A 23,434-nucleotide genomic window follows, 5' to 3' on the forward strand; every position below is an offset into this window, starting at 1 on the left:
CATCCGCTATACGCTTATAAAATGAACCATATGCATCATCATACGATGAACCATATGCATATAAAATCACCCATATGCATCCCAGCTTGGGCTGCCAGCGTTTGGGGGATGTTGCTGTGGGTTTTGTTTTTTTTTTTTTTATTTTAAATATTACAATTATCCCTCCCTGACGGGGGTTTCTTAGGAGATTTGGGGTGTTTCCAGCTAAAACTGAAGTCAAAAAGTGGGGAAAAGCGAGTGGGTCTTTGCAAGGTTAGAAAACAGCGTGTCATCCGGCTGGGAGCTGGGAGATGCACGGAAAAGCCTGGGACCCCCCCGGGGCCGGGTGGGACCCTGCGACGGTCCTGCACTGCCCATTTAGCTTATAAAAAGTAATAAATTAATTAACGAATATTTGCATCGAGTCCTTTCTATACACAAAGGTTGGGGCCCTGCCGGGGAAACGCCACCGCCGGAAAAGCTCCCGCGTCTCTATAAAAATATGAGCATCTTTCGGGGAGTACAAAAAGCCTTCGGGGGAGGTGAAGTGCCGGGGCGCAGCCAGCCCGGCCAACGCCGACGTCCAAAATGGCTCCAGGGATGTTTATCTCACAGATAAGCCGCGCGGGATGGGTTTTTCGGGGAGGCAGTGGGATGCCACGGGGAGCCTGAACCATCCCTGGGTGTCGGCGTGGGGCTCAGGCGTGCTCAGCCCCGCTCCATTTGCTGCCCCGGGGTGCTGGGAGCTGAGCACCCGCCGGCTCCTGGCCCTGTGTCGGCAGCGCCGGCGGCACCCGCGGTGGTTGCCGGTGGCTGGTTGCTCTCTCCCCGCAGTTCCGGTGCTGCTGGGAGCCGCGGTCCCGATGCTCGCATCCATCCCGCCGTGGTGAGGAGATGCTGCCGGCCGGCTGCTCGGCGTTGCCGATGGGGTAGAAGCCCTGGCATTCCCACTCGGCTGCCGCCAGCTCCTGCTCATCGCTCTCGGAGCCCTGCACTGCGATCTGTGGGACTGGGCTGGGCTTCGGCTTCGGCTCCGTGCCGGCCGTGCCACCACACTGGAGAACAACACCCTGCCCGGCTTCTCTCTTGCTGCCGTCTTCGCTTGCCGGCACCGGCTCTGGCTCATCGAAGCTCACTTCTTGAACTGCTTCTTGCTTCTTGAAGGAGTCCCGGCGCTCGGAGAGGTTCAAGCGCCGCATGACTACCACCTCCTGGTCCCGGTCATGCCTCTCCCCAAGCCGGGAGCTGGTGGCGTGATAACCGTGCTCCCCGGCGTACGCCGGTCCTTCGCCCTCCCCGATGGCCTCCCCATCCATCGCAGGCATCTCCAGCCCCAGCTTGCGGCTGCCGGCGGTTTTCTTCTCCGCCAGGATGGTGACGATCTTCTCGGCCGACTGGACGCGTTTGAGGAGGGGGGAGCGGGGGCAGTCGGCGCTGCGGGGTCGCGAGCTCTGCCGGACGATGGTGGGGGGGACAGGGTCTTGCCCTGGAAGGAATGGGGGGTTTTGGGGTACCCGAGGAGCGGGGATGGGGAGCGTTGGGGAGAAGGCGGGCGCTGGGCGGAAGAAGGGGTGCAGGCGAGGGGCGAGGGGGGGATGCTGCTGGTGGATTTGCGCCGTCCCACTTTGTAGCGTTGCCCACCCAGTTTGGGTGCCAGCCCGTGCAGGGAGCTGGGGCGCACGTGGCCGGCGGGTGACGTTGGGGTGCTGGAGGAGGGAGAGGTGCTCTGCGGGGACACAGCATCTGCCGCACAAAGAGAAACACGTCACCGCGAGGGATGGATGGACGTATGGCATCCCCGCCATGCCCGGAGCAAGTATCGCCCCCCGCCACGGGTTGGGGTACCTGGGGGCAGGTCGGGAGCGGGGCTGCGGCAGGGTGTCGCGGGACCTGGGGACAGGCTGTGGGTGGGGGACTCCGGGAGGCTCTCGCTGGAGGACAGCGAGTGATGGAGACCGGAGGAGAAGCTGCGGCTGGTGTGCAGGACCGATGACTGCTTGGAGATCTTCTTGAAAAGGCATTTTCTCCTGGTGGGGGGGACAAAGGTGGTGGGGAAAGGAAGAGCCTCGGCTTCTCCTTAAAGCTGGTGGCCCCGAGTCTGCCGAGCCAGTGCCGGCAGGACCAGACCCCGCTGGACACCCCGGTATGGCAGAGCCAGAGCATCCTCCCCCGGTACGGCACACCCCGGGACAAATGCCATTTCATCCCGCCCTGGTTCTACCCACCTGTCCTGGCCGTCCCTTTTCCTGCTCTTCTTACTCCTCCGTGCCATCCTCGTCTTGGAGCTGTTTTTCCGAGCGGGACCGATTTTAATGGAGGTGTTCTCCAGGGCGGTGGTCCGCAGGGCCACTTTATTCCCGCTCTGAGGGGTGGAAAATGAGTCATTGCAGTCCAAGCACCGGATCCGAACCGGCTCCTGCCTCGGCTGCTGGCAGAGGCAATGCCGGGGAGCCGCTGGATTGATGCACTGGTGCCGGGTGGACAGAGCAGTGCCGGTCACCTACCTTCAGCAGCAGCTCCACGACGTCCCGGTGAACTAAACCCAGCACTGACTCGCCGTTCACATGTGTGATGAGATCGCCCGCTCTCAGCCCCGCTTCCTGCGCAGGGCTCCCCTCTTCCACGCTCTGCAATCAAAAGACCAAGGTTTTATTCAGCTACAAACCTACGTTTCCTCCTGGGGTTTTCCCATCGGGAAACGTGGTATCCAGCACTGCCAGTGCCTCCCCGTGCAGAGCCCAGGCCACGTACCCAGACCATATGGTGGACAGTATAGACGTCGCTGTCCCCCATGTAGACGCGGATGGCTCGCAGGGTGAAGCCGTACTTCTTGCCGGAGCTGTGGATGATGATGGGGGGCCGCAGGCTGGCGATGGCGAGGGATGAGTCTCGGCTTGGGGAGGAGTCACGGGAAGAGGGGTTGGATGAGAGGGAGTGGGGGAGATGGGGCTCATCAGGGCGCCGCTGCCGAAGTCGTCTGCAAGCAGGAGAAACCGGCTCAGCCCCGGAAAACCACATGGCAACCGCCATCCGGCAGGATAAACCGCGCAGCACATGGACCTGATGTGATGATGAGGGACAGGGCTGAGACGGAGGCGGATTTGGGGACGCGGCTGCCCGGCGAGGATCTCTGCCTGTCCGGCACGTCCTTCTGGCTGCTAAGCCGACGGCTCCCGCCCGGCTCCAGGCCCCGGGGAGTCGAGTTTTTGGTGCCGGTGCTGTTGCTCCGGAGGCGGATGCGGTTCAGGCTGACGAGATCAGCTGAGGGGAGGAGGGAGAGTTTGGAGACGTGGCGAAGCCACCTCATGCCGCATGGGACCCCGGCTGGCCCCGGAGCATCCTCCACCAGCACCCACAGCCTACATACCGGATAGCGCCGATGGCTTCACCGTGCTGCCGGTCCCTGCGTCGAGATCTCCCAGCACAAACTTGGGTCTCTCTGGCTTGGAGGATGCCACGCAAGGGCTTTCGTCCTCCGAGGAGAAGGCAAACTTGGGCATGGTGTCCAGGCTGTAGGTGCTGGGCAGCGCGGCGGGGCTGCGGCTTCGCTCATGCCGGGAGGTGTACGGCGTGGAGCTGCAGGATGTCCAGGAGCGGAGCCTGCACGGGGAGAGCAGGAGGGCTCGGGACAACCACAAATGGGCGAGGGGGACAGCACTGAGCTGCTGCAGCACCCCCAGACACATCCCACCGATGCCTCTGCAAACCCTCGGTGCTGGCACAAAGCCTCGGTGCTGGCACAAACCCTCAGTGCCAGCACAAACCCACATCAGCATTGCATCCCCCATTGCAGCACGCACCGGGGCTCTGTGCCCGCCAGCCGGCTCCTGTCCTCGTCTCCTGAGTGCCTGTCCCATCGCTCCTCTTTGTCCTCGCCGTGACTCCGGTCGGAGGACGAGAGGCTGAGGTTGGAGTTAACCGCCAGGAATTCGGAGCTGCTGTACACCTGAGGAGGAGACAAGCTGTCAGCAAGGAATTCGGGAATCCCCAGGCACTCCGGCGTCAGCCAGGACACCAATGCTCGGCACGACCGTGCCAGCCGCAGCGCCCATCGTTTCGGATGCCGGAGGAGGGATTGGAGCACCTTGCTGAAGCGATGGGAGCAGGAGGAGAACTGCCCGATCTCCACGGACGATTCCTCGTCGTTGGTTTCTTCATCCTCCGAATCCAAGTGGCGGTACCTCTCAGAGCGAGCTGAAAGCACGAGCCAGAGCAGGCAGGGCTGGCACCCTGCCTGCAACACACCGTGTCCTGCCTGCCCGCGGCACCCCGGTGGGACCTGCACCCGTGGGGAGCTGTATTACGGCTGACAGCCCCGTCCCAAATCCCAGGAGAGTTTTGGGGTGAGAAAGTAAGGGGTTTGGTAAGGCTGAGCAGCCTGGAAACAGGATTGCATCTGTTTTGTGACTTCGGTTGTAAAGCGACCAACTTCGCCCAGGAGATTTCCATCTCCCGTGGGAGCATCCGACCTGCAGCTGGGATAACGGATTGGCGGGGGGTGGGGGTGGGGAAGGGGATGGATTTGGCCTCACTGTCGAAGTAGCTGGTGTCATCCTCCGACTCCAGCTGGGGGATGAACTCAGCCTTCTGCCGCAGCAACCCGTTCCAGTCCAGGTGGAGGAAGAAGGAATGGTGCTTCACCTCGTGCGCACCCCCTGCCAGGCAGAGAAACCTGCGTCAGGGGGACGGGGCAGGATCCGGGATGCTCCCGCTGCCGGCCCCAAACGGCACGGTCTCTCCTCCAATGCAGAGCAAATGGCTTAAAACAGGATGGTCTGGAGCCCTGCGCTGCCTTCCCGGGGTGAACCCCGAGCGGGGAACCTCCTCCAAGCATCCTCAACGCGGCAGGACACGCTTTGGTTTCAGAAAATGGCTTGACGTGAATTAGGGTTCCAGGTAACCCCCCGAGCGCTGCGCCGGGGCTGCCATGCGTACCGGTGCCCAAGCGCTCGAGGGGACACTGTCTCAGCAACCGCGTGATCAGGTCCTGGGCGTCCGCGGGAAGAGCCTCATCCCCTTCTGGCCACATAATTTCATCTGCAAGGAAAAAGGAAAAGGAGTTTGGAGGGGCTGGAAGAATTTGGACACGACGGGGGCTGTGACAATGCGAGGTTGCAGGAGAAGTCGCTTCTGGGCAAGAAGAGAGTCCCCCAGGAGCCGCAGCAGATGAAAGCATCCTCCCAAACTGGGAAATCAAAGCTTGAGGAGCCTCCTCACCATTCAGTCAAGCATGAAATGAAGGAATGAAGCTCTCCACGTGCTAAGGACGAGCCATGACTGCTGCGAAGAGCAAACTGAGGAGCAAAGTTGCCACCGACACTCACCGCTGATGACCTGCCCGAAGAGCTCCTCGGGGGTGTCTCCGAAGAAGGGGACACAGCCCACCAGGAACTCGTAGAGGATGATGCCCATGGCCCACCAGTCGACGGGCTTCCCGTAGCCTTGTATGAGGATGACTTCTGGGGCGATGTACTCTGGAGTGCCACACACCTGCGTGGGAAGCAGTGGCTGACACCTCTGCAATGACCTTTGCAACAAGTCCTGAGGCTATCCTGGTCCCCAGTGACAGCAGACTGGCCAAGCAGAGCAGGACCTCGTACCTGCTTGTCCATGAACTCCCGAGTGTCCTTCTCCATATGACCTTCGTAGAGGTTCGTGGTCATGTTCATCAAGCCGATCTTTGACAGACCGAAGTCCGTCAGCTTTATGTGGCCCATAGAGGTGATGAGCAAACTGCAAGAGAAGACAGACGCCCCACAACGATGCTGTTTGCTTCTGGGGAGATCTGAGCAGGACCAGCTGGACCCCAGGACCTCTGATCCTGGTGCAACGGCACAGGACCAGGTCTTTGGGCACCAAAACCCATGACCTCATTCTGCCTTATCCTCTTGGCTTGGATCAGTCCCTTTCCCTTCCCCATCTAAACCCAAACCCATCCTTGCTCAGACCTGACCCACGTCCTCACTTGTCGGGTTTGAGGTCCCGGTGGACGATGCCGTAGTTGTGGAGATACTCCAGCGCGAGAACGGTCTCAGCAAAGTACATCTTCGCCATGTCGACAGGCAGCGGGCCCATGTTCTTCAGCAACGTGGCACAATCCCCCCCTGTGGGGACATGGGTCCTCCTGAGCACGGGGGGCTCAGAGAAGGCAGGGAGGTCAGCGGGCAGGGCTACGCTGCCTCTCCTGCCGAGCAGGCTCCCAGCCAGACCCTCCCATCCCTCCTTGGAGCAGCATTGATCCCCAGGCATGGGGCGCAAACGCTCTCCTAGGTGAGCATGGCCACCACCTTCACCAAGGCAAGACTCAGGATCACAAAAGCATCTCCTCGTGCTTCCCTCTGCTACCCAGAGCAAAGCAGGGCAGAAGATGTCTGGGTGGTGTCCTCGATGCTCAGACATTGATATCCTCCCCTCCTCACTGCACCATCCAGTCCCGAATCCCGTTCTCACCTTCCACGTACTCCATCACCATGCAGAGGTGTCGCTTCGTCTCGAAGGAGCAGAACATGCTGACCACGAAGGGGTTCTCCGCGAAGGTGAGGATGTCCCTCTCCACGAACACCTGCTGGATCTGGTTCCTCAGGATGAGGTTCTGCTTGTTGATTTTCTTCAAGGCGAAGCGCTGCCGCGTCTCCCTGTGCCTCACCAGGTACACGGCCCTAGGAGACAGCGAAACGGCTGGACCTCAAAACACGTCCTCCAACCACCGGGACCAACCACGCAGCACCGCGGGGCTCAGATGGGGAGGACGTTGGAGACGTTTACAGATGGAGACAAGTGTTAGGAACTTCCCAACTCACCCGTAAGCCCCGTTGCTGATCAGCTTGATGGTCTCAAAGTCCCCCTCACAGGGCTTCCTCCGAGGAGTGGTGGCCGAAGGCTGGCTCTGAAGAAGACACAGGTTTTTAACGTTTCCCGGCGTGCCGGCACTCTGAGTGCAGGCAGGAATTCACTGAGCACCATCACGTATCACCTCCGAGTGCTCCTCGCTGCCAGAGGACATCCCTCCCTGAGCCCCCTCCAGCCACAAACCCCAAACCAGAAGACCAAGATGCTCTGCAGATCAAGAACCCACTCTGAGCTCTGTCCACTCAAGAAGCCAGTTGAGGGACTGTGAGATATTACACCTGAATACGAGTCACCCTTGGGGACAACCCAAATAAACGTCTCCCAGCCTAAGATAGCAGAGGAGCTGCTGCAAGGAGCTTCAGTGTGGGGTGAGGCAGGACAAAGCTGGAGGCAGCAGGCAGGACACACAGGTAGGACCGTGCTCACCTCACAGGCGTCATCGTTCTCCGGCGTGATGGTGTTCCCGCTGTCGAAGTGATCCAGCTGGACCATTTCTGCAGAAGACAGGGATGGTTTTCACCTTCTTCATGCTCAACCCCCACCAAAATAACCCCCCACCAACCACTCTCCCTCCAAACTCGGAGATCCCGCAGGGATTTCGCCACACGCTTTGCTCGAGCTATCATATGGAGAAATTCAGGTCATAGCGTTAAGAGGTTCAACATGAGGTTAAACATTTATATAATTCTCTTTTTTCCATAGTCATTCCCGTGTTCTTTGGGGATTATGGTTCCCCCCCCAAGGCTGTGGCTTCCTACGGATTAAGCGTTCTTGAGCTTAATCTGCTTTGCTGAACGTGTTGGGAGCAATAACGAGGGATGTGGGGCTGGCCAGGGGACTTGGACACCGTCCTGGTCCTGCTGTGACCCACCCCATGACACCAGCTCAGCCCTGCCAGTCCCCCTGCCAACTCCCAGTGCTTGTTCACGCTCGCCAGTGGCCAAACTGGGAGTCCACATCCCACTGCAGACCTCAGGGCCACCAACCCAAGCGGTTCCCTACCCTCCAGTGGGTCCTTGACGAGCCCCAGTTGGCTGATGATGTATCGGGGAATATCGGTCTTTATTCCCTGGCCAACTTTGGCGTGTCCTTCTGCAGCTTCCAGGAGATGGTAAAACTCCTCCGGGTCAAACTCCTGGATGGGGAAAACCAAGCACAGTTGAGGAGCGAGACTTTGCAAAGTTAAACCTTTCCTCTAAGCCTTGCAGGTGACACCTGTAATTGGGGACAGGCTCTGGATGCTTGCAGGAGAAAGCTAAACACTCTGCTCCTCTTTCTAGCATCGTTCCCCCATCGTTCCCCGTGTAAAGGGTTGATGGAAAAAAAAGGTAGCCCCATGAGTTGGCCTTGGAGGGGAAACCAAGGAGAGCACACCAGCAGCACTCTTCGTCACGGCTCCTCCTTCCAGCTGCAGGAACCACAGCACAAAGGCAAGTGCTTTAGAAATTCAGCGCAACAGCTAAAAAAACAAACCTGAAAATGGATGAGAAAGCTTGCTAAGAAGTTCACATCCCACTACTCCACTAGGAAAAACCAGCTTCTCCTCTCCAAGGAATGGCTTTAATGCTAGGAACGGTCTTAGCTCCTTGCTGCAGCCTGGCCAGGATGGTGAGGAGCAGCGGTTCCCGTGGTGGACCAGGCAAGGTGGTGAGAAGATGCTTTGTCTTTCACGGTCGGCGCCCGCCCGGAGAGGAGGCTTTGCCTCCTCTCCGGGCGGGCGCCGACCGTGAAAGACAAGACACATCGGGAGCTGCCATGTCTTACCAGGCACTCCAGAAGGCGAGCAGGACGGGAGATGATGATCAGCAGCTTCCTCACCAGTTGGTCGATGAACTTCACCTCCTCGCTCTCCGAACGCTCCTGAGCCTGCCGGAGAGGAGACAGAAGCCAGGCATCTATTGGTGGCCTCAGGAGATGGCATCGGGCAGGGAACTGCCCCGTACTCACATCTCGGAGCATCTTCTCGAGTTTCTCTTGCAGCTCCATGAAGTAGCGGGAGGTGATGAGAGCTCCCTGGGACTTTGCCAGGCAGTCACGGGCCAGCTCGATGATTTGATGGTGGATGAAGCCCAGCACCCCGTCTGCCAGGGGCAGAGTGCTGCTCGGAGAGAAGTTTGTGATGGTGTCCTGCAGACGCTCTTCCATTTGGGCCGTAGCCTGCAAGGCAGAATAGATGGTCATGCCCGGGAACACGCATCCCCATGCCATGCATTGGGTTTGGCCAGTCAGGATCTCATGCCACCACCTCCTACATTGGTTTTGGCCAGCCAGGATCTCACGCTACCACCTCCCACAGCTCCAATATCCACGTGCACATCCTGGCCCCACCTGGGACCCAGCTTCCAGCAGGCTGGAAAAGCTCCACCAAAGTCTCCAGAGACCTCTGCCTGCATGTGTGATGATGCAGACCCACAGGTCCATGCCTCCCCGGTTCATGACCACGTCTTCCGTGTCCTCCAACACCCCCTGGTATATCTACCCATGCATTCTACATTCCAGCACAGAGAAGAGGTTGTTCTGGAGAAGATGCTGTCAGGATGCTGCGGAGGCACTAACATGCTCGTCCTCCCCAGTCCTGGCAGATACCTTGGGGAACCGCTCCTTGTAGACATGGTTCATCATCACAACCTCGTTATCAAACGTTCCACTCGTCCGTCCAGGGCTGCGGAGGGAGGAAACCAGTTGTGTTACAAGGTCCAAGTGATTTACATCTATGCAAATAGCTACTACCCCTGGAGAGCAATTTGTTCCCTCCTCCTAACTCCCGATCCCAAGCGGTTAAAGCTCATCCGAGCGGAGCCATCAGCCTTGGCCCAGCACTTCCAGCAGCATCCCTCCCACCATGCATGGATCTGGAGGTCCCTGGGACCTGGTCCAGGGAAGGTTAACCTCCCGCAAACGCAGGTCTCCAAACTCAAGTGACTTGAAAATCCAGAGCTGAGAGGCTGGTGCATCAGTCAACTTGGCTTTGAAGAGCGAGTTCATCCATTCCTTCCTCTGGATCCCACAATTTCTTGTCATCGTTGCCCTTTTTGCAGCTCACCAGCAAAAAAACCCAACCAACGCCCGTGGTGGACGCAGGGATCTTCATTAAACAAGGCTTCTCTCTTACCCTCACCCAACATTGCCTCTCTCAGGCCCCTGCCTGGTGATCTCATTATGCAAAGCAAGTCGCAGGAGCAGCCAGCAACTCATTAGCCACTATATAATAAATGCAGCGATTAAAACCAGACCCAAGCCGCTCGCTGCCAGCCCCAGCTCAGCCTTTGCCGTGCCGTGCCGACCGCAGAGCTGGCATCTCCTCGGTGAAAACTTTGCCACCTACAAAACCCTGTCAGATAATTAATCTGATTTTAATGAAATTTCAGCCGGCAACACGCAGGGCTATGGCTCTGCCTCCGGTGCAAAGAGGGTTGGGAGCTTTTTCAGTGGGAAAAGAGGATTTAACCAAAACATCCCCTGTAAAAAGCACAAGCTCCTGGTGCTGGACAAGCAGAAACGTGACCGGCTCCTTGCGTGGGACACGGTCTCGGAGCAGCAATGCGGAGCTCGGCAGGTCCGCAGGGTCAGCTTGCACGATACTACGGCCACCGGCTTGATGCTCTCTCCAAATTTTCCTCTCTCCAGCCCGCAAATGCTCGTCCACCTGCGGTCCTTGTTTTTTGCAGAGGCAAAGGCCAGGCTGACGCTCAGCCCCAGCAAACACAGGGGATGCTTCCTGACCCAAGCTCAGAAACAGGATTTTTAACAGGATTTTTTCATGGCAGGTCAGGCTGGTGACCTCCCAGCCTTGCCCCGGCGCAGTGCCATGCCCTGCAAGGACAGCCACCGCTTGGGCTTCTGCTCGGCGGTCCCCTCCTCTCCACCGAAACCTGAGACAACTCAGCAAGAGGCTGCAAAAACAACCGATTTTGAACAAATGCCACTTTCTTGAGCTTCAGCCCCAGGGAATCTCACTCTCAGGTGTCGTCTGCTGCCAGGAGAGCAATGCCACATCCCAACAGCCGAGAAGATGCTGAGAACCAGACCCTAATGCCCAAAATCACGGAGCTTACGATCATAGACTCATACTTTGGGTTGGAAGGGACCTTTAAAGGTCATCTAGTCCAACCGTCCTGCAATGAGCAAGGACATCTTCAACTACATCAGGTTGCTCAGAGCCCCGTCCAACCTGACCTTGAATATTTCCAGGGATGGGGCATCTACAACCTCAAGCCATAGCTTCTCCACTTCCCTGCAAGGGGAAAACCCATATCGAGGTCAACACCTTGGGACGGGCTTAGCAGGACCAGGACATCCCAGGAACAGCTCACGAGAGGGCAGAGGATGCACTGGATGTGCCGGCACCCGGTGCATCGTCCCGGCAGCACCGTAGGTGCTCCCCATAGTGGGTGCCGTACCTGAGGCTCCTGGATCGTGGGCGCAGGCAGGGCGAGTGCCGCCCCTCCTCGTCCGTGACGCTCTCCGTACTGCGGAAATGCTTAGAAAGGAAATGCAGCTCGTCGGGGGTGGGCTGGTACGGCAGCTGGTGCAGGCGCTCCTGGGAGGACGAAGACGACTGGAAAGAAAGAGAGATGCAGGGGATCGGGAGACGGATCCATGCTTCCCGGCAGCGGGATGGAAACCAGCAAGCTGCGAGGAAAATATTCCTCGGAGCCTCTTAGGAGGCTGGAAATACTGATGGGCAGTATGCTCTGTGCTCGGTAACGTGAAATACGGACGGCAAGGCCAGCCCGGGGAGGTCTGCGCTGCCCATTCCCACCCCAAACTCCCCCCGCTCTCCCACTCAATCCAGCTCCGCTGAGCCCCATCCCTTGTACCCGCAGCATCCCGGGCGGCTCCTGCCCGGCCATTCCCCTGCGCGGTCGGGATGTGCCCTGTGCACGCTCGACCCGTGACACGCAGGGATGCCGTAACGCCCAGGGGTGCTGTAAGCCATTTGCCGGGCTCTACGGCTTTCTTAAAAGCACATTTGGAAAGCACGATGCAGCTAAAGCACATGGTCCTCTACGAACGGAGGGGCTGCCTAGGAACCGATGCCGCGGGGCGCAGGAGGCATTTCACCAAAAACCAAGGGGTTCGGGTTCTTCTCGCCTGCTGCCATGAGAAAGCAAACATTACCGAGACAGTGGAGCTGGGGGTGTTGGTCCCATAGCCAGAGGAGGGTAGCGAAGCCAGTGACCACCTTCTGCCATCAGCCCTGCAAGCGCAAACGTGCCGATCACATACAGGAAAATAAACAACATCTAAATGCAAATAAATAATGTCAGAGTGATAAGGATGGGGAAGAGGATGCAGGTTTGGCTTGAATAATAAAGCCCTGAAACCTCTTTTCAGAATGGACTGAAATTGGGTCAAATAAGAGGGTTTTGCAGGTGAGGGGGGCTGTTCTGCAACCCCGGCGTGCAGGCGTCCATGGGGACAGTGACAGCGAGCAGGGTCCCCGCAAAGGGACAGCGCTGGGGCTCGGTCGGGTGGCGAATCCGTTTCAGACAGGGAAAAAAAAACAACCGCGAGAATCTGATTTTTAATTAGAGCAAAATTCAGCCTTCTGGGACTTTCTTCTGTGAGAAATCAGGATTCCTAAAGACCCGTCCTGAGACAACAGGCGCCGCGGAGCAGAGCCCGGTTATAAACAGGAAGGCAACCGCTCATACGTAGGCGAACGCTTCCTCTTGGAGACGTTTCTAATGGACGGGGCAACGTCCATGTCAAGATGAGGCCCTTCACCTTCCGCCGCCGTTTCCCGTGCGGGGTCAAGGACGGCAGGAGCTGGCAGGGTGCCGGATCCGGTACCGGCACTACCGCGTGCTCTCGCTGCCGGCAGGCTTGCAAACCCCCCGGCCCCGCAGTTTGGCTTTTCACTCTGTTACAAGTGTGACAACCATCCGTAAGCCTCCAGCTTTTTTCCATGTGACGATCGATGGGTTAAAATCAGCCGTCCGCCCCCATGTGTGCAATTAATTAATTAGTTAAACAGGATTTTGGCGTCTGCGTCTTGAGCAGCGCGAGCTGGGGAGGGGATGCAGCAAGATCTGCCTCTGCGGGGACCCGGCCAAGCATCTGTCCCCGGACATCTGCTGAGCATCCGTCGGGAGCGCTCAGAGCGGGTCCGAGCTGGGGCTGAGCTCGTGGCCGGGGACAGTGTGATGGGAACAGGGATATTTCTGCTCCCGGAGCTACAGGGAGCCTGGTCCCAGAGCAAAATCTCCCACCCAGGGATGCACACAAAGAAGGTCCGTGCCGATGCGGAGCAGACACCTCCCCGGAACGCGGCCCCAGCCCGTCCCCGGTACTTGCCTGTCAGTCCGAGGAGCATGGCTGGGGTGGTGGGAGGCACCGGTCACGGCAGAGTGAACAACGCCAGCCCAAAAATCAGGGAGAAAAAAAGCAAAAAAAAAAAAAAAATCGAAACAAATCACTTGAGGTCAACAGAACAGTCCCAGCTGGCGAATTATAATTATTAGTGAATATTAATGGTCTGGGAGGGGGCCAGGGGCTCACCTGCGAGCGAAGGGGAAGTTGATGGAGGTGCTGGCAGAGAAGTTGCGTGGGCTGTCCAAGGGGCTGCTCCCAGCTGCGGGGAGAAAGGGCGAAAAGTCACCCCGATACCCGCCCCGGCACGATGCCCGGGGTGCCGCAGGCTGCTCCTTCAGGGGAAAGAGGGGGTAAATCGCTTCCCAAGCTATTCCCTCCTGGAAAAGGCACCCACGGCCAGGAGCCAGCCCGCTCCTGCTAACAAGGTGCTGCAGAAGCCGAAGGGTCCCCCACCACCCCTCCGAAATACTCAGGTAATTTTGGGAGATGCTCAGCCCGTCTCCCTGGGACATCCCTTACCTGTTGGCACGGAGAGCGGGGAGAGAGGCCGCGAGAGGGTCGGAGAGGGGGTGCCCACCACTAAGCTCTTCCTATTGCTGCTTCGGCAGCTAGGGAAGAAAAAGAAGGAATTAATTTGGGGAAGCAAAGGACGGGCAGGGCTGGACAGGCTCGGGCACGTACGAGTCCGCTTGTACGTGATGCCCTGTGCCACGGGACATGGCTGCCATCACCCCATCGATTACGGAACTCCCGCCGCAGGGAAGATCCGTCCCCAGTTCAACGCTGCCGGAGACAGGCCAACGGGGTTATTTTTAATGACGAACCCTCTTGTTAAGGTCCCACTTCTGGTTTTGGCTCGCTGGGGAGGGCAGAGGCAGGCGGCCCCTTGGGCAACGGGAATAGAAAAAGGGATGTAAAAAGGAGGAAGCGATGGAAATGCCAAGCGGCCCCAACCCGACCTGCTCCATCGCATGGAAAATGCCCCCCGGTTCTTGTAAACCTCCCTACACTTGGTGGTCCCCAGGTCACAGCGGGGAGGACAGTTGGTCCCCGACCCCCTGAGACTTTGCGGTGTCACTGGGCATTTGCGATGCCCCGGCAGAGGTCCGGCTTGGCCGTGCTCCCGTAGGCAGTGGGAGGAAGCCACGTGCGCCGGCGCCGGGTGAAAAGCAGCACCACGTGCAGGTCCACGCTGACGGCGACGGCACCTCGACACCCCGAACACCCCGAACCTCCCATCCTGGTACCACATCCCGGCATCCCGCAGAGCTCCTCCGAAACAACCGAACGGCCACGTCCGCAAGCACCGGGTCTCCATATCACCGTCTCCGTTCCCACCCTCCCAGCTCACAAGATTTCAATCCTTCTTGCAGGAATTTCCTTTTTCCTTTCCTTTCAGCTCTCCTCCAAGCCCCGAGCCCAAGGCTTGCCTTGCAAGTGTGGGCCAGCCTTGAAAAGCCCACCTGCCCGCAGGGATGCTGCAGCCCCGCTCCCGCCGTATACAGCCCATTTCAACCCCATTTAAAATACGATCAGCTCGTTTAAGTTCCCTTTCACTCTGCCGAGAGGGAACTGCAGATATCCACAGCACAGAGCAGAAGCTCAAGTACGAGGACAACCTTCCCCTTCCTCTATCTGCGCTTCCTCGGGTTGCAAATTCTGCAAAGGCGATGCTGAATTTCCTCGCCAGGCTGGGAACGGGAATCCACATGGATGCCACTAGTTAAAGGACATCATTTAACATCACGCCGTGGCCAGATACACCCGTAAAATCGAGAGGATGAAGCCGGAGTGAAGGGATTCTCCCTGGATCCCAAAACCAGAAGCGAACGGCAGATGCGGTATCCGGGGTGCAAAGGATGGTGTTTCGCAACACGCCGTCCCTCCAGGCGGATGTACACGGCACCGATGCACAGCCAACGCCAGCCACGCGTGGTCGGAGCTCCGCACGCGTGGTCAGAGCTCCGCACACGACGCCCGGCACCCTGTCACCTCCCGCTGCCATCTCCCCCGCTGCGGGGCTCCTCCTGCTCCCACCCTAAAACTGGGAGCCACAACTCTTCTGCTCGAGACTGAAGGTCTCGGCCAAGCCTGCAACCAGGGAGGCTGCTTGGGGCCCCCCCAAAACCCTCCCCTGCCAGCTGCACCCTCCCTGCACCCAGGATGAGGGGTCCTTGGGTGCCCACCTGGGACACCCCCCCCCCCGACTGCCCAGGGCTCACCCGGAGCTGCAGCGGCTTCAGAGGGCTCGGAGCCTCCTGCTCAGCGCAGGAGCTGAGCCGTGATGCCCGGGGGGAGGCAGAAACCTTCCCCCCCCCGCCAAACCATTCACCCCTTCCCGTCCCTGCCTGGCCCCTCCATTTGCTTTTCTTGCTTAAACACAGGTTTGAACCCCAATTGCAGCACCCACAGCTGCAAACTCACAGCCCAGCACCCACCCCCGGAGCAAGAGCAAACCACAGCCTCTTGCCACCGTCGGCTCTGCGTGCCGGATGGGAAACCGAGGCACTGCAAGCAAACCCGCTCTGCCACCGAAGCGGCACAAGCAGAGGTTTATTAACCAGGAGGGCTGCAGAGAGCAGCCAGCTTTGGCGTTGCTTCACCATTCGGTCCTGCCGCGGGGACCGGGGTGCATGTGCATCTGTGTCTTGCAGGGGGGGGGACATCCCAGGGGACGAGGGGCTCTCTCCTGCTTGCTCGGTTTCACTTTGGAAGTGAAAACAAATCTTTAACGAAGCAAGTTCCAGTAATGGTGACACAGAGGGAGGCCGACGTTTCCTGTTTCCGCGCGCTCCACCCTCGGCTCCGCAACCATCTTGCGCCACTTTAACCCCCCTTTGCCTGATGCATCATCTACAGCTGGTTCCCATCCTTCACGGCACGGAAACCTCGGGCTAGAAACAAGCCTCGGGGTAGAGACGAGCTGCCAAGCCCTGAAGGCAGGAGCTAGGGCTGCTGCCTTCTCTGCCTCCATCACCTAATTGCACATTTGGTACCAAAAATGGAGTGGAAAATCGCCGTCAGCATCTCCCGCCCTGCTCATGCTGAGGTTGCCTCGGCCTCGGTGCCTGCCGTTGCCGGCCAGCGCTTATTTCAAAGGATGCGGAAAGTGTGTGACAGTCGGTGTGACCCCGAAGCCTGGAGCAAAATAATGTGTCACCCATCCCGAGGCTGCCTGCGAGGAGGAACTGGCACCTCCCACTGCCTGCCGGCACCCACACCAGCACCCAGCCTCGGCACGGCATGGCCGGGATGCCCGAGTGAGCAAAATTCGGCAGCTTCCCGCAGGCTGCCTCCTCGGAGCTGCGGGAAGGGCAGGATCTGGCCGCGCAGCACAACACTGATGTCTCTAACCAGCAAACGGCTCTGCCGGGATCCGGGCGAGTGGCGTTGGGCGGCAAGGAGTCAGCACCGTGCAATACCGAGAGTCACGCTAAACCACCCGGCCGTAGGCAGGGCCATCACTGGGAAATGCACGGAGCCACTGCAGCATCCCGCTCCTCTCCCGCAGGATCCGACCCCTAAAACTTCCCAGGATGGCAGAGCATCGCGTGTCAGATGCCCGCCCGGTGCCGGGCACCGCCGGCGAGTGAATACCAGGCAGAAAGCCAGCGGTTTGGGGCAAAGCGGGTGCAGGGTGGTGGGAGCAGCGCGGCTGCGAGGGCAGGGTCAGGCCGATAAGGGAGCGGGCGCAGTCTCAAAGGGCAAGCAGGCGGCTCCACTCCCGGCTGCATGATTCAGAGCACGAGTCGGCGCTCCCGGCTCCCTTCCTCACATGGCTGCGGACAAAAATGTCCCTCCATATCCCCCAAACGGGTGCACGGTGCTCACGCGCCTGGGGATTTGGGGAAGTGCCATGGATCACCACGTCCTGGAAAAATCGGTTTCCAGTGGGATAAGTTTGTGTTCAACGCCAAAACCCGCCAAAGCAAGCAGCTGCATCCCAAGTTTCTCCACGACATTTCTCCATGACTTGTGACGGCGCCGAACTCGGCTGCCTCCAGGGATGGAGGCTGGGATGGGGGAGGCTGGGGTGGGGGAGGCTGGGGACCGGGGTCTGGATGGTAAAATGCAACAGGCTGCCTGGCACGGGCCATGCACAACCCCGCCACATCTTCACAACCCCACCAGGCACCCGGCATCGCTCTGCGGAGCCGCTCCGGCCCCTCGTCCCACCCCAGCCGAAAGCCTGGCGCTGCAGATGCTTTTATTAACCCACCCCGGAGCACTGAGCAACGCGCCGGGCACCTCCCAAGAGCAAAATCCCAAATCCTTGCAGGGAATCGCAGGGGTAACGAGTTGGGTATAGACTTATTTATTTCTTTCTTTGCAGTGCAAGAAAACAGCCTAAAGAAACTGCCCCGCACCCTGGGATGCATCCCTGCACGTCCCCGCGCCGCAGTTTCCCATTTGTGGGTAGGAAATGGTACCTGTTACGTCTGCCAGCACGTTTTTCTGCAGTGTGCGAGGTGTGAACAGCCACAGGCAGCATCCACGGAGAAGAAGAGCCCCGTCAGCCGTCAAACGACTGGCTGTCCTGCCCTACGCCAGCCATCTCAGCATCCCCCCGTGGGAAATTAGGATCCCTCAGACCTCTTAATCCCACTAAATAACATCATATGCTTTCTGCCCACTGTAAAATAGGCCAGACCGGTTCTCACTGTGGATTCTAGGAATACTGATGAAAGAAGAGCAAATCCTCTGCCCTTCATGAGAATTACAGCCTCATCATGCTTAGCTGGAGACAGATGACTGCCTAGATCATCTCTCCAATTACACATCTCTCCCAGGGCCGCCCCGGCTTGGCCACTCCAGGTTGGAAAACCCCATCCAACGCCTTTTCTTATTTATTAAGGGTCGCCCTCGCCCATCCTCACATGCCAGCAGCAGTAATTCCCACAGCCCAGGTGAAGCAGGCACCTTCCTGGGATGGGATCAGTACTGGATGGATTCATTTGCTAAGCAACCGTGTCGCTTTGTGCCAGCCCACGGTAATATTAAAAGACATTCACAATGGGAATATCTCCCCTCTGCCTCCGCACTGTCTTAAACACCTTTTTTATGTAAAGCCGTGGAAGGGTTTTATGCCTGGGTTGGCTACAGCACCCCAAATCTGCTGGATGGAGGTGCCAGCCTCCACCACCCGCACCCGGGGGGCTCAGTGGGTGCTCACTGCACCTCTCCCAGGGCCGGCAGCGCTGCCTGTCCCCCTCCTCAGGGACACGTCCCACCTACCTGCCTGGGTCAAGCCTGGCGTTGCAGCTGGAGACCTGGGGACCTAGCACCCCATTTATGCAGCAGCCCCCGACACTGTTCCAGTCCCACTGCCGAAGGGGGTGTGAGCCCTTTGCCCCCCGCTTTGCCCCCCCTGCAGCCCTGCCCATGGCTGGCTGCAAGGGACTGGCCCCTTCCCACCCCCCGGGCACCCTGGGGACCCTCACCCTGGCATGGGACACGTCCCCTCAGTGCGGTGCCCACCTCGGCGCAGGGGCTCACAGGGGTATTTCCCCCCTCGTGCATGCAAGACCGACCCCCCTCCCGACATGCACCCCGCTGCAAAGAGCCCCAACCCACACCCCCCCCCCCTCGGGACTGGTGCACAGCACCCCAAAATGGGCATCCCCTAGTGCTCTGGGACCCTAAACTCTGCACCCCCCGTGGCACTGGGCTCCCAACCAACACACCCTCTGACGCACAGCCCACCCCACCCGGCAACATCGGGGCTCTGAGGATGCACCCTCAGTGCACAGCACCCCCCAAAAAGATGCACCTATGGTGCGCAGCACCCCCAAACCACACACCTCGGTGTGCACCCCCTGGTGCACAGACCCCCAAACCATGCACCCCAGGGTGCACCCCCCGGTACAAAGACCCCCCCCAAACCCATACACCCCCATGTGCCCCCCCGGTGCAAAGACACCCCCCAAACCCATGCACGCCGGTGCCCACCCCCCCATGCATTGTGTTGTCCCTCCCCAACCCAAGCACCCCGGTGCACCCCCCGGTGCACACCCCTCCCCCCCCGCAACCACGCACCCCGGTGCACCCCCCGGTGCAAAGCCCCCCCCCCCAAACCATGCACCCCAGGGTGCCCCTCCGGTGCCCTGCCCCGCAACCCACGCCCGCCGGGGTGCCCCCCCCGGTGCAAAGCCCCCCCAAATCACACACCTCGGTGCATGGTCCCCCCCAACCCACGCCCGCCGGGGTGCCCCCCCCCGGTGCAAAGCCCCCCCAAATCACGCACCTCGGTGCATGGTCCCCCCCAACCCACGCCCGCCGGGGTGCCCCCCCCCCTCCCCCCCGGTGCAGGCCCCCCCCGCCACCCGGTACCTTTTGGAGCGCTGGAGCAGGGCGCCGGCGGCCCGCTGGCCCCGGTAACCGGGCGGGGCGGCTCCCCAGCAGCTCGGGTCCGACATCGCGGGCGGCTCGGTCCCGCCGGGGCCCGGCCGCATCCACCGGCACGGCCGAACGGCGCCGCCGTGGGCGCGCGGGGCCGGGACGGCACCGGGGGTTGGGGCTGGGACCGGGGCCGGGGCCGGGCTCCCGCCGCCGCCTCCCGCCGCCGCCCGCCCCTTCCCGCCCGGCGGCGCCGGGGTTACCATGGAGACGGGCAGCGCCCCGAAACGGGGTCGGGGTTTCTATGGAGACGGGAGTAGCACCCCCAAAAGGGGCGGGGGAAATGGGGTGTCTGGGGGGGGGGGGGGGTGTTTACCATCGAAACGAGGCAGCGCCCCGATATGGAGTCGGGGTGATCGTAGAGATGGGGCTGTGCCCCAAAATGGGGTCAGGGTTACCATAGGCATGGGGCTGCACCCCAAAATTGGGGCTCGGTGTTAGAACAGAGATGGGGCATCACCCCAAAATGGGGCTTGGGGTTACCATAGAGATGGGGCATCACCCCAAAATGGAGGCTTGGGGTTATCATAGAGACGGGGCTGTACCCCAAAATGGGGTCAGGGTTACCATAGGCATGGGGCTGCACCCCAAAATTGGGGATCGGGGTTAGAGATGGGGCATCACCCCAAAATTGGGGTCAGGGTTACCATAGGGATGGGGCGTCACCCCAGAATGGGCTCGGAGTTGCCATAGAGATGGGGCATCACCCCAAAATGGGGCTTGGGCTTACCATAGAGATGGGGCAGCACCCCAAAATGGGGTCAGGGTTACCATGGAGCTGCAGCATCCGCCGCTGATGCGTTCGAGGGGCACGAATCCCCCCCCAGGTCAGCAGGGGCGGCCCCAAAGCCTGGGGCTCCCTCAGGGGGAGCGCTCCCCTAACGGCACCCTGCCGCCCATGGGATGCCATGCTCGGAGGGCACCCGCCCGGCAGCACCCCGGCAAGCACCCCGCTGCCCCGCAACCTCCCTCTCACTCCGGCTTTCACGTTTAACCGGGGACATCCCGAGCAAAGACCCATGTGACATCCATCCTTCTTAGCACCAGTGACAAAACCCCACGCGGCGGCACGCCGGGGCCGGCGGAACCTCCTGAGCCGCGTGGGATGGCATCGCCACGCTCACCGGGCGGCAGCCGGCCAGTGCCACGGCCAGAAATCCCGATGCTGGTGGGTTTGGGCAGGGTTTCAGCGTGGTGAAAAGGCAGCACCAAACCCAGCAGCACCGCGCTTCCCCTCACCTCCTGCCCGGCAGCCACGAGATGCCAGCATGTGCAGGCACCCAGGGGTGCTGCCGGACTGCCCGTCCTCGTCCCCGTCCTCATCCTCATCCCGTCCTCACCGCGAGCATCCCAAAAACACCCTCCCCAAGGCCTCGGCTGAGCAACCACGTGGCCGCGCTTGTTTTTCCACATGCTGCAGTCATTGCGGGCAAGGGGTGGCCAGCCAGGGCTAGCCGAGGGAGCGCAGCAGGCAGGGACCCCCATGTGCAGGCAGAGCGCAGGCAGCACCCTGCCTCCTGCCTGCCTGCCCGCAACAAATGGCTCTGCCTGTTGCTGAGCAGCGGCAGAGCTCCCTGCTGGTTCCCTCTCACCCGGTGCCAGCCACTTTTCCCGGCAGATGGATGGAGGCACCCAGTGTCACCCATGGGTGCCGGGCAGGCCACAGCTCTACCCTGCAGGTGCCATGGGGCACAGGGCCGGGGTGTGACCGCCGGGTGCCAGCACACCCGCTGCACCTTGTCCCCAGGGCAGAGTGCAGCTGGCACGTGCCGCAGGGTCCGGCCACCCGCCTCCGAGATGGCAGCACCCGGTGGGGCACTGCGAGGGGCTTGCGGCATTTTGGGTGGGGGGCATCCATCCCCCAGAGCAGCCCCCCCCTCCCCTTCCCCCACGGCGGAGCAGAAAAAGCGGCGAGGGAGGTTTCCCGGGCCGGGTGAAGGTGCCATTCCCGCTCCCACCCTGCTCCCATCACGGTGCCCTGCCCTGGTCCGATTTTGAGGTGATCCCCCCTCAAACCAAGGATGCTCGGAGCCTGAGCTCAAGCTACCGTGATGGTGTTCCCATCGGGGCTCCCCAAAATGGACCAGTCAATGGCAGAGACGGAGCCCACCGGCATGGCCACGCCACTTTTGGGGTGCACAGGGCTGGGGACAGACGCCAGCCACGTTGCCCCACGTGCCCTGCAGAAGACAGCGCCGCTTTTGGGGCCCCCCAGGGCATCCCTGGGGGGGGGACACCCCACCTTGCTGCCCCTGTCTCCACCTCTCTTCCCTCTCCCCTTCCCCAGAGCTGGTGGCCGCGGTGCCCGAGGAGGGTTTGGGGGGGGGTCTTACCTCCAGGGGTGCAGGGTTAGTAAGGGGCTGCAGGGGCTGCAGGGGCTGCAGGGGCTCAGCAGCGTCGGGCTCTGACTGCTCGGAGACAAGCTGCAAGGCAAGACGTGCCGGCGCGGCATCAGTGGGTGCCGGTGGGCAACCCCGGCGGCACAGCCCCCCCGGCCGGGCTGGGGGGTCCGGAGGGGGCCAGGGGCCAAGAGCAGAGGGGCAAGGGCTGAAGGGGGGACAAGGGTTGGAGCCAGGGGAGCAGGGCTGGGGGGGCCCAGGCAAGGTGGGGAGAGGGGAGTGGGGCAGAGCTGGAGGGGGAGCGCAGGGGACAGCAGGGACACTGCGGGGTCTAAAGCTGCAGCGGGGGAAGACACCGGGTGCTCTGGTGCTGCCGGGGGGTGGGGGGTGTCACCGGGGGGGGTCCGGGGCTGTGGGTGCAGGAGGAAGGGCTGGGACCTGCGGCCCGGGGGTGGGGATACAGCGGGATGGGGACGGACCAGGATGGAGATGCTCTGAGATAAGGATGGACCGGGATGGGGACGGACCGGGATGGAGATGCTCTGAGATAAGGATGGACCAGGATGGGGATGGACCTGGATGGGGATGCTCTGGGATGGGGGTGCAGCGGGACGGGGATGCCCCCGGGGCCCCGCCGCCCGCAACCCGCCCCCGGGGGCCGGTACCGGCGCGCCCCGCCGCGGGCCCGACTCACTCCAAGGTCAGCGAGGGGATCTTCAGCCTGTCCCGCCGCGACTTCATGCCGCCGCCGCCGCCGCCCCGCTCCGCTGCCCGCTCCCGCGCCGCCGCCGCCGCCGCACCGGCTGCCCCCGCGCTGGGCGGCTCCCGCGGGCGGGCGGGCGGGCGGCAGCGGCGGCCCCGCCGGGGCTCCCTGCTCGGCCCGCCGGGCCCGGGCCCGCCCCTGCGGCACGGCACGGCACGGCACGGCACGGCTCGGCTCGGCACGGCACGGCACGGCTCGGCACGGCAGCCCCCGGCGCACCCGACCCAGCCCGGCCCGGTCCAGCGGCAGCCCCGATCCATACCGTTCCCGGGATGTGCTGGGGCGCTGCCGGTGCTGAGACACCGCAGCCCCAGCGCAGCTCCAGTACAGCCCCAGTGCATCCCTAACATAGCCCCAGTATGGCTCCAGTGCATCCCTAACACAGCCCAGCACGGCCCCAACATCCCCCCAGTGTCCTCCCAGCAGCCCCAGCACACAGCCCGTGACCCCCTGACAGCCCCAGCCCAGCGCCAAGACCCCCCTGCGTTACCTCCGCAACACCCCAAAACACCCCAGGACGGCCCCAGTACACCCCAACACACAAACCCGGTGCAGCTTCGCAACAGCCTCCTACCACGCCCCAGTACACCCCAACACCGCTTAGAACACCCCAACACAGCCCAATACACCCCAGCACAGCCCAATACACCTGCAGCAGAGCACAGCACACCCCAGTACATCCCAGTACGCCCCAGCACACGCACAATCAGGTCCCTCCATTATCAGAGAACACGGCGATGCCACTCTGCATGGGCACAACAAGCCCCGGTGCCCTCCGGCACCCGTCCCC

At 61.1% G+C, this 23,434-nt stretch overlaps 1 protein-coding gene across 1 annotated transcript; it reads right to left on the reverse strand.

Annotated features, from left to right (window-relative positions):
• Window positions 1-370: 370 nt before the first annotated feature.
• Window positions 371-22,622, reverse strand: MAST3 (microtubule associated serine/threonine kinase 3). The gene is given in 31 exon segments (XM_050910686.1): window positions 371-1,271; window positions 1,359-1,404; window positions 1,479-1,722; window positions 1,825-2,006; window positions 2,205-2,341; window positions 2,484-2,606; window positions 2,731-2,915; window positions 2,918-2,956; window positions 3,040-3,240; window positions 3,347-3,579; window positions 3,780-3,925; window positions 4,064-4,173; window positions 4,512-4,634; window positions 4,915-5,016; window positions 5,304-5,469; window positions 5,580-5,712; window positions 5,945-6,083; window positions 6,430-6,638; window positions 6,780-6,865; window positions 7,255-7,322; window positions 7,831-7,963; window positions 8,593-8,694; window positions 8,776-8,985; window positions 9,415-9,490; window positions 11,229-11,386; window positions 11,950-12,028; window positions 13,129-13,149; window positions 13,333-13,405; window positions 13,666-13,754; window positions 21,876-21,965; window positions 22,576-22,622. Coding segments are annotated over 31 exon segments (4,344 nt in total). The 3' UTR covers window positions 371-677.
• Between the last annotated feature and the right edge of the window lie 812 nt (window positions 22,623-23,434).

This window comes from Gymnogyps californianus, chromosome 24, assembly GCF_018139145.2.
Source record: "Gymnogyps californianus isolate 813 chromosome 24, ASM1813914v2, whole genome shotgun sequence".
Classification (NCBI taxonomy): Eukaryota; Metazoa; Chordata; class Aves; order Accipitriformes; family Cathartidae; genus Gymnogyps; species Gymnogyps californianus.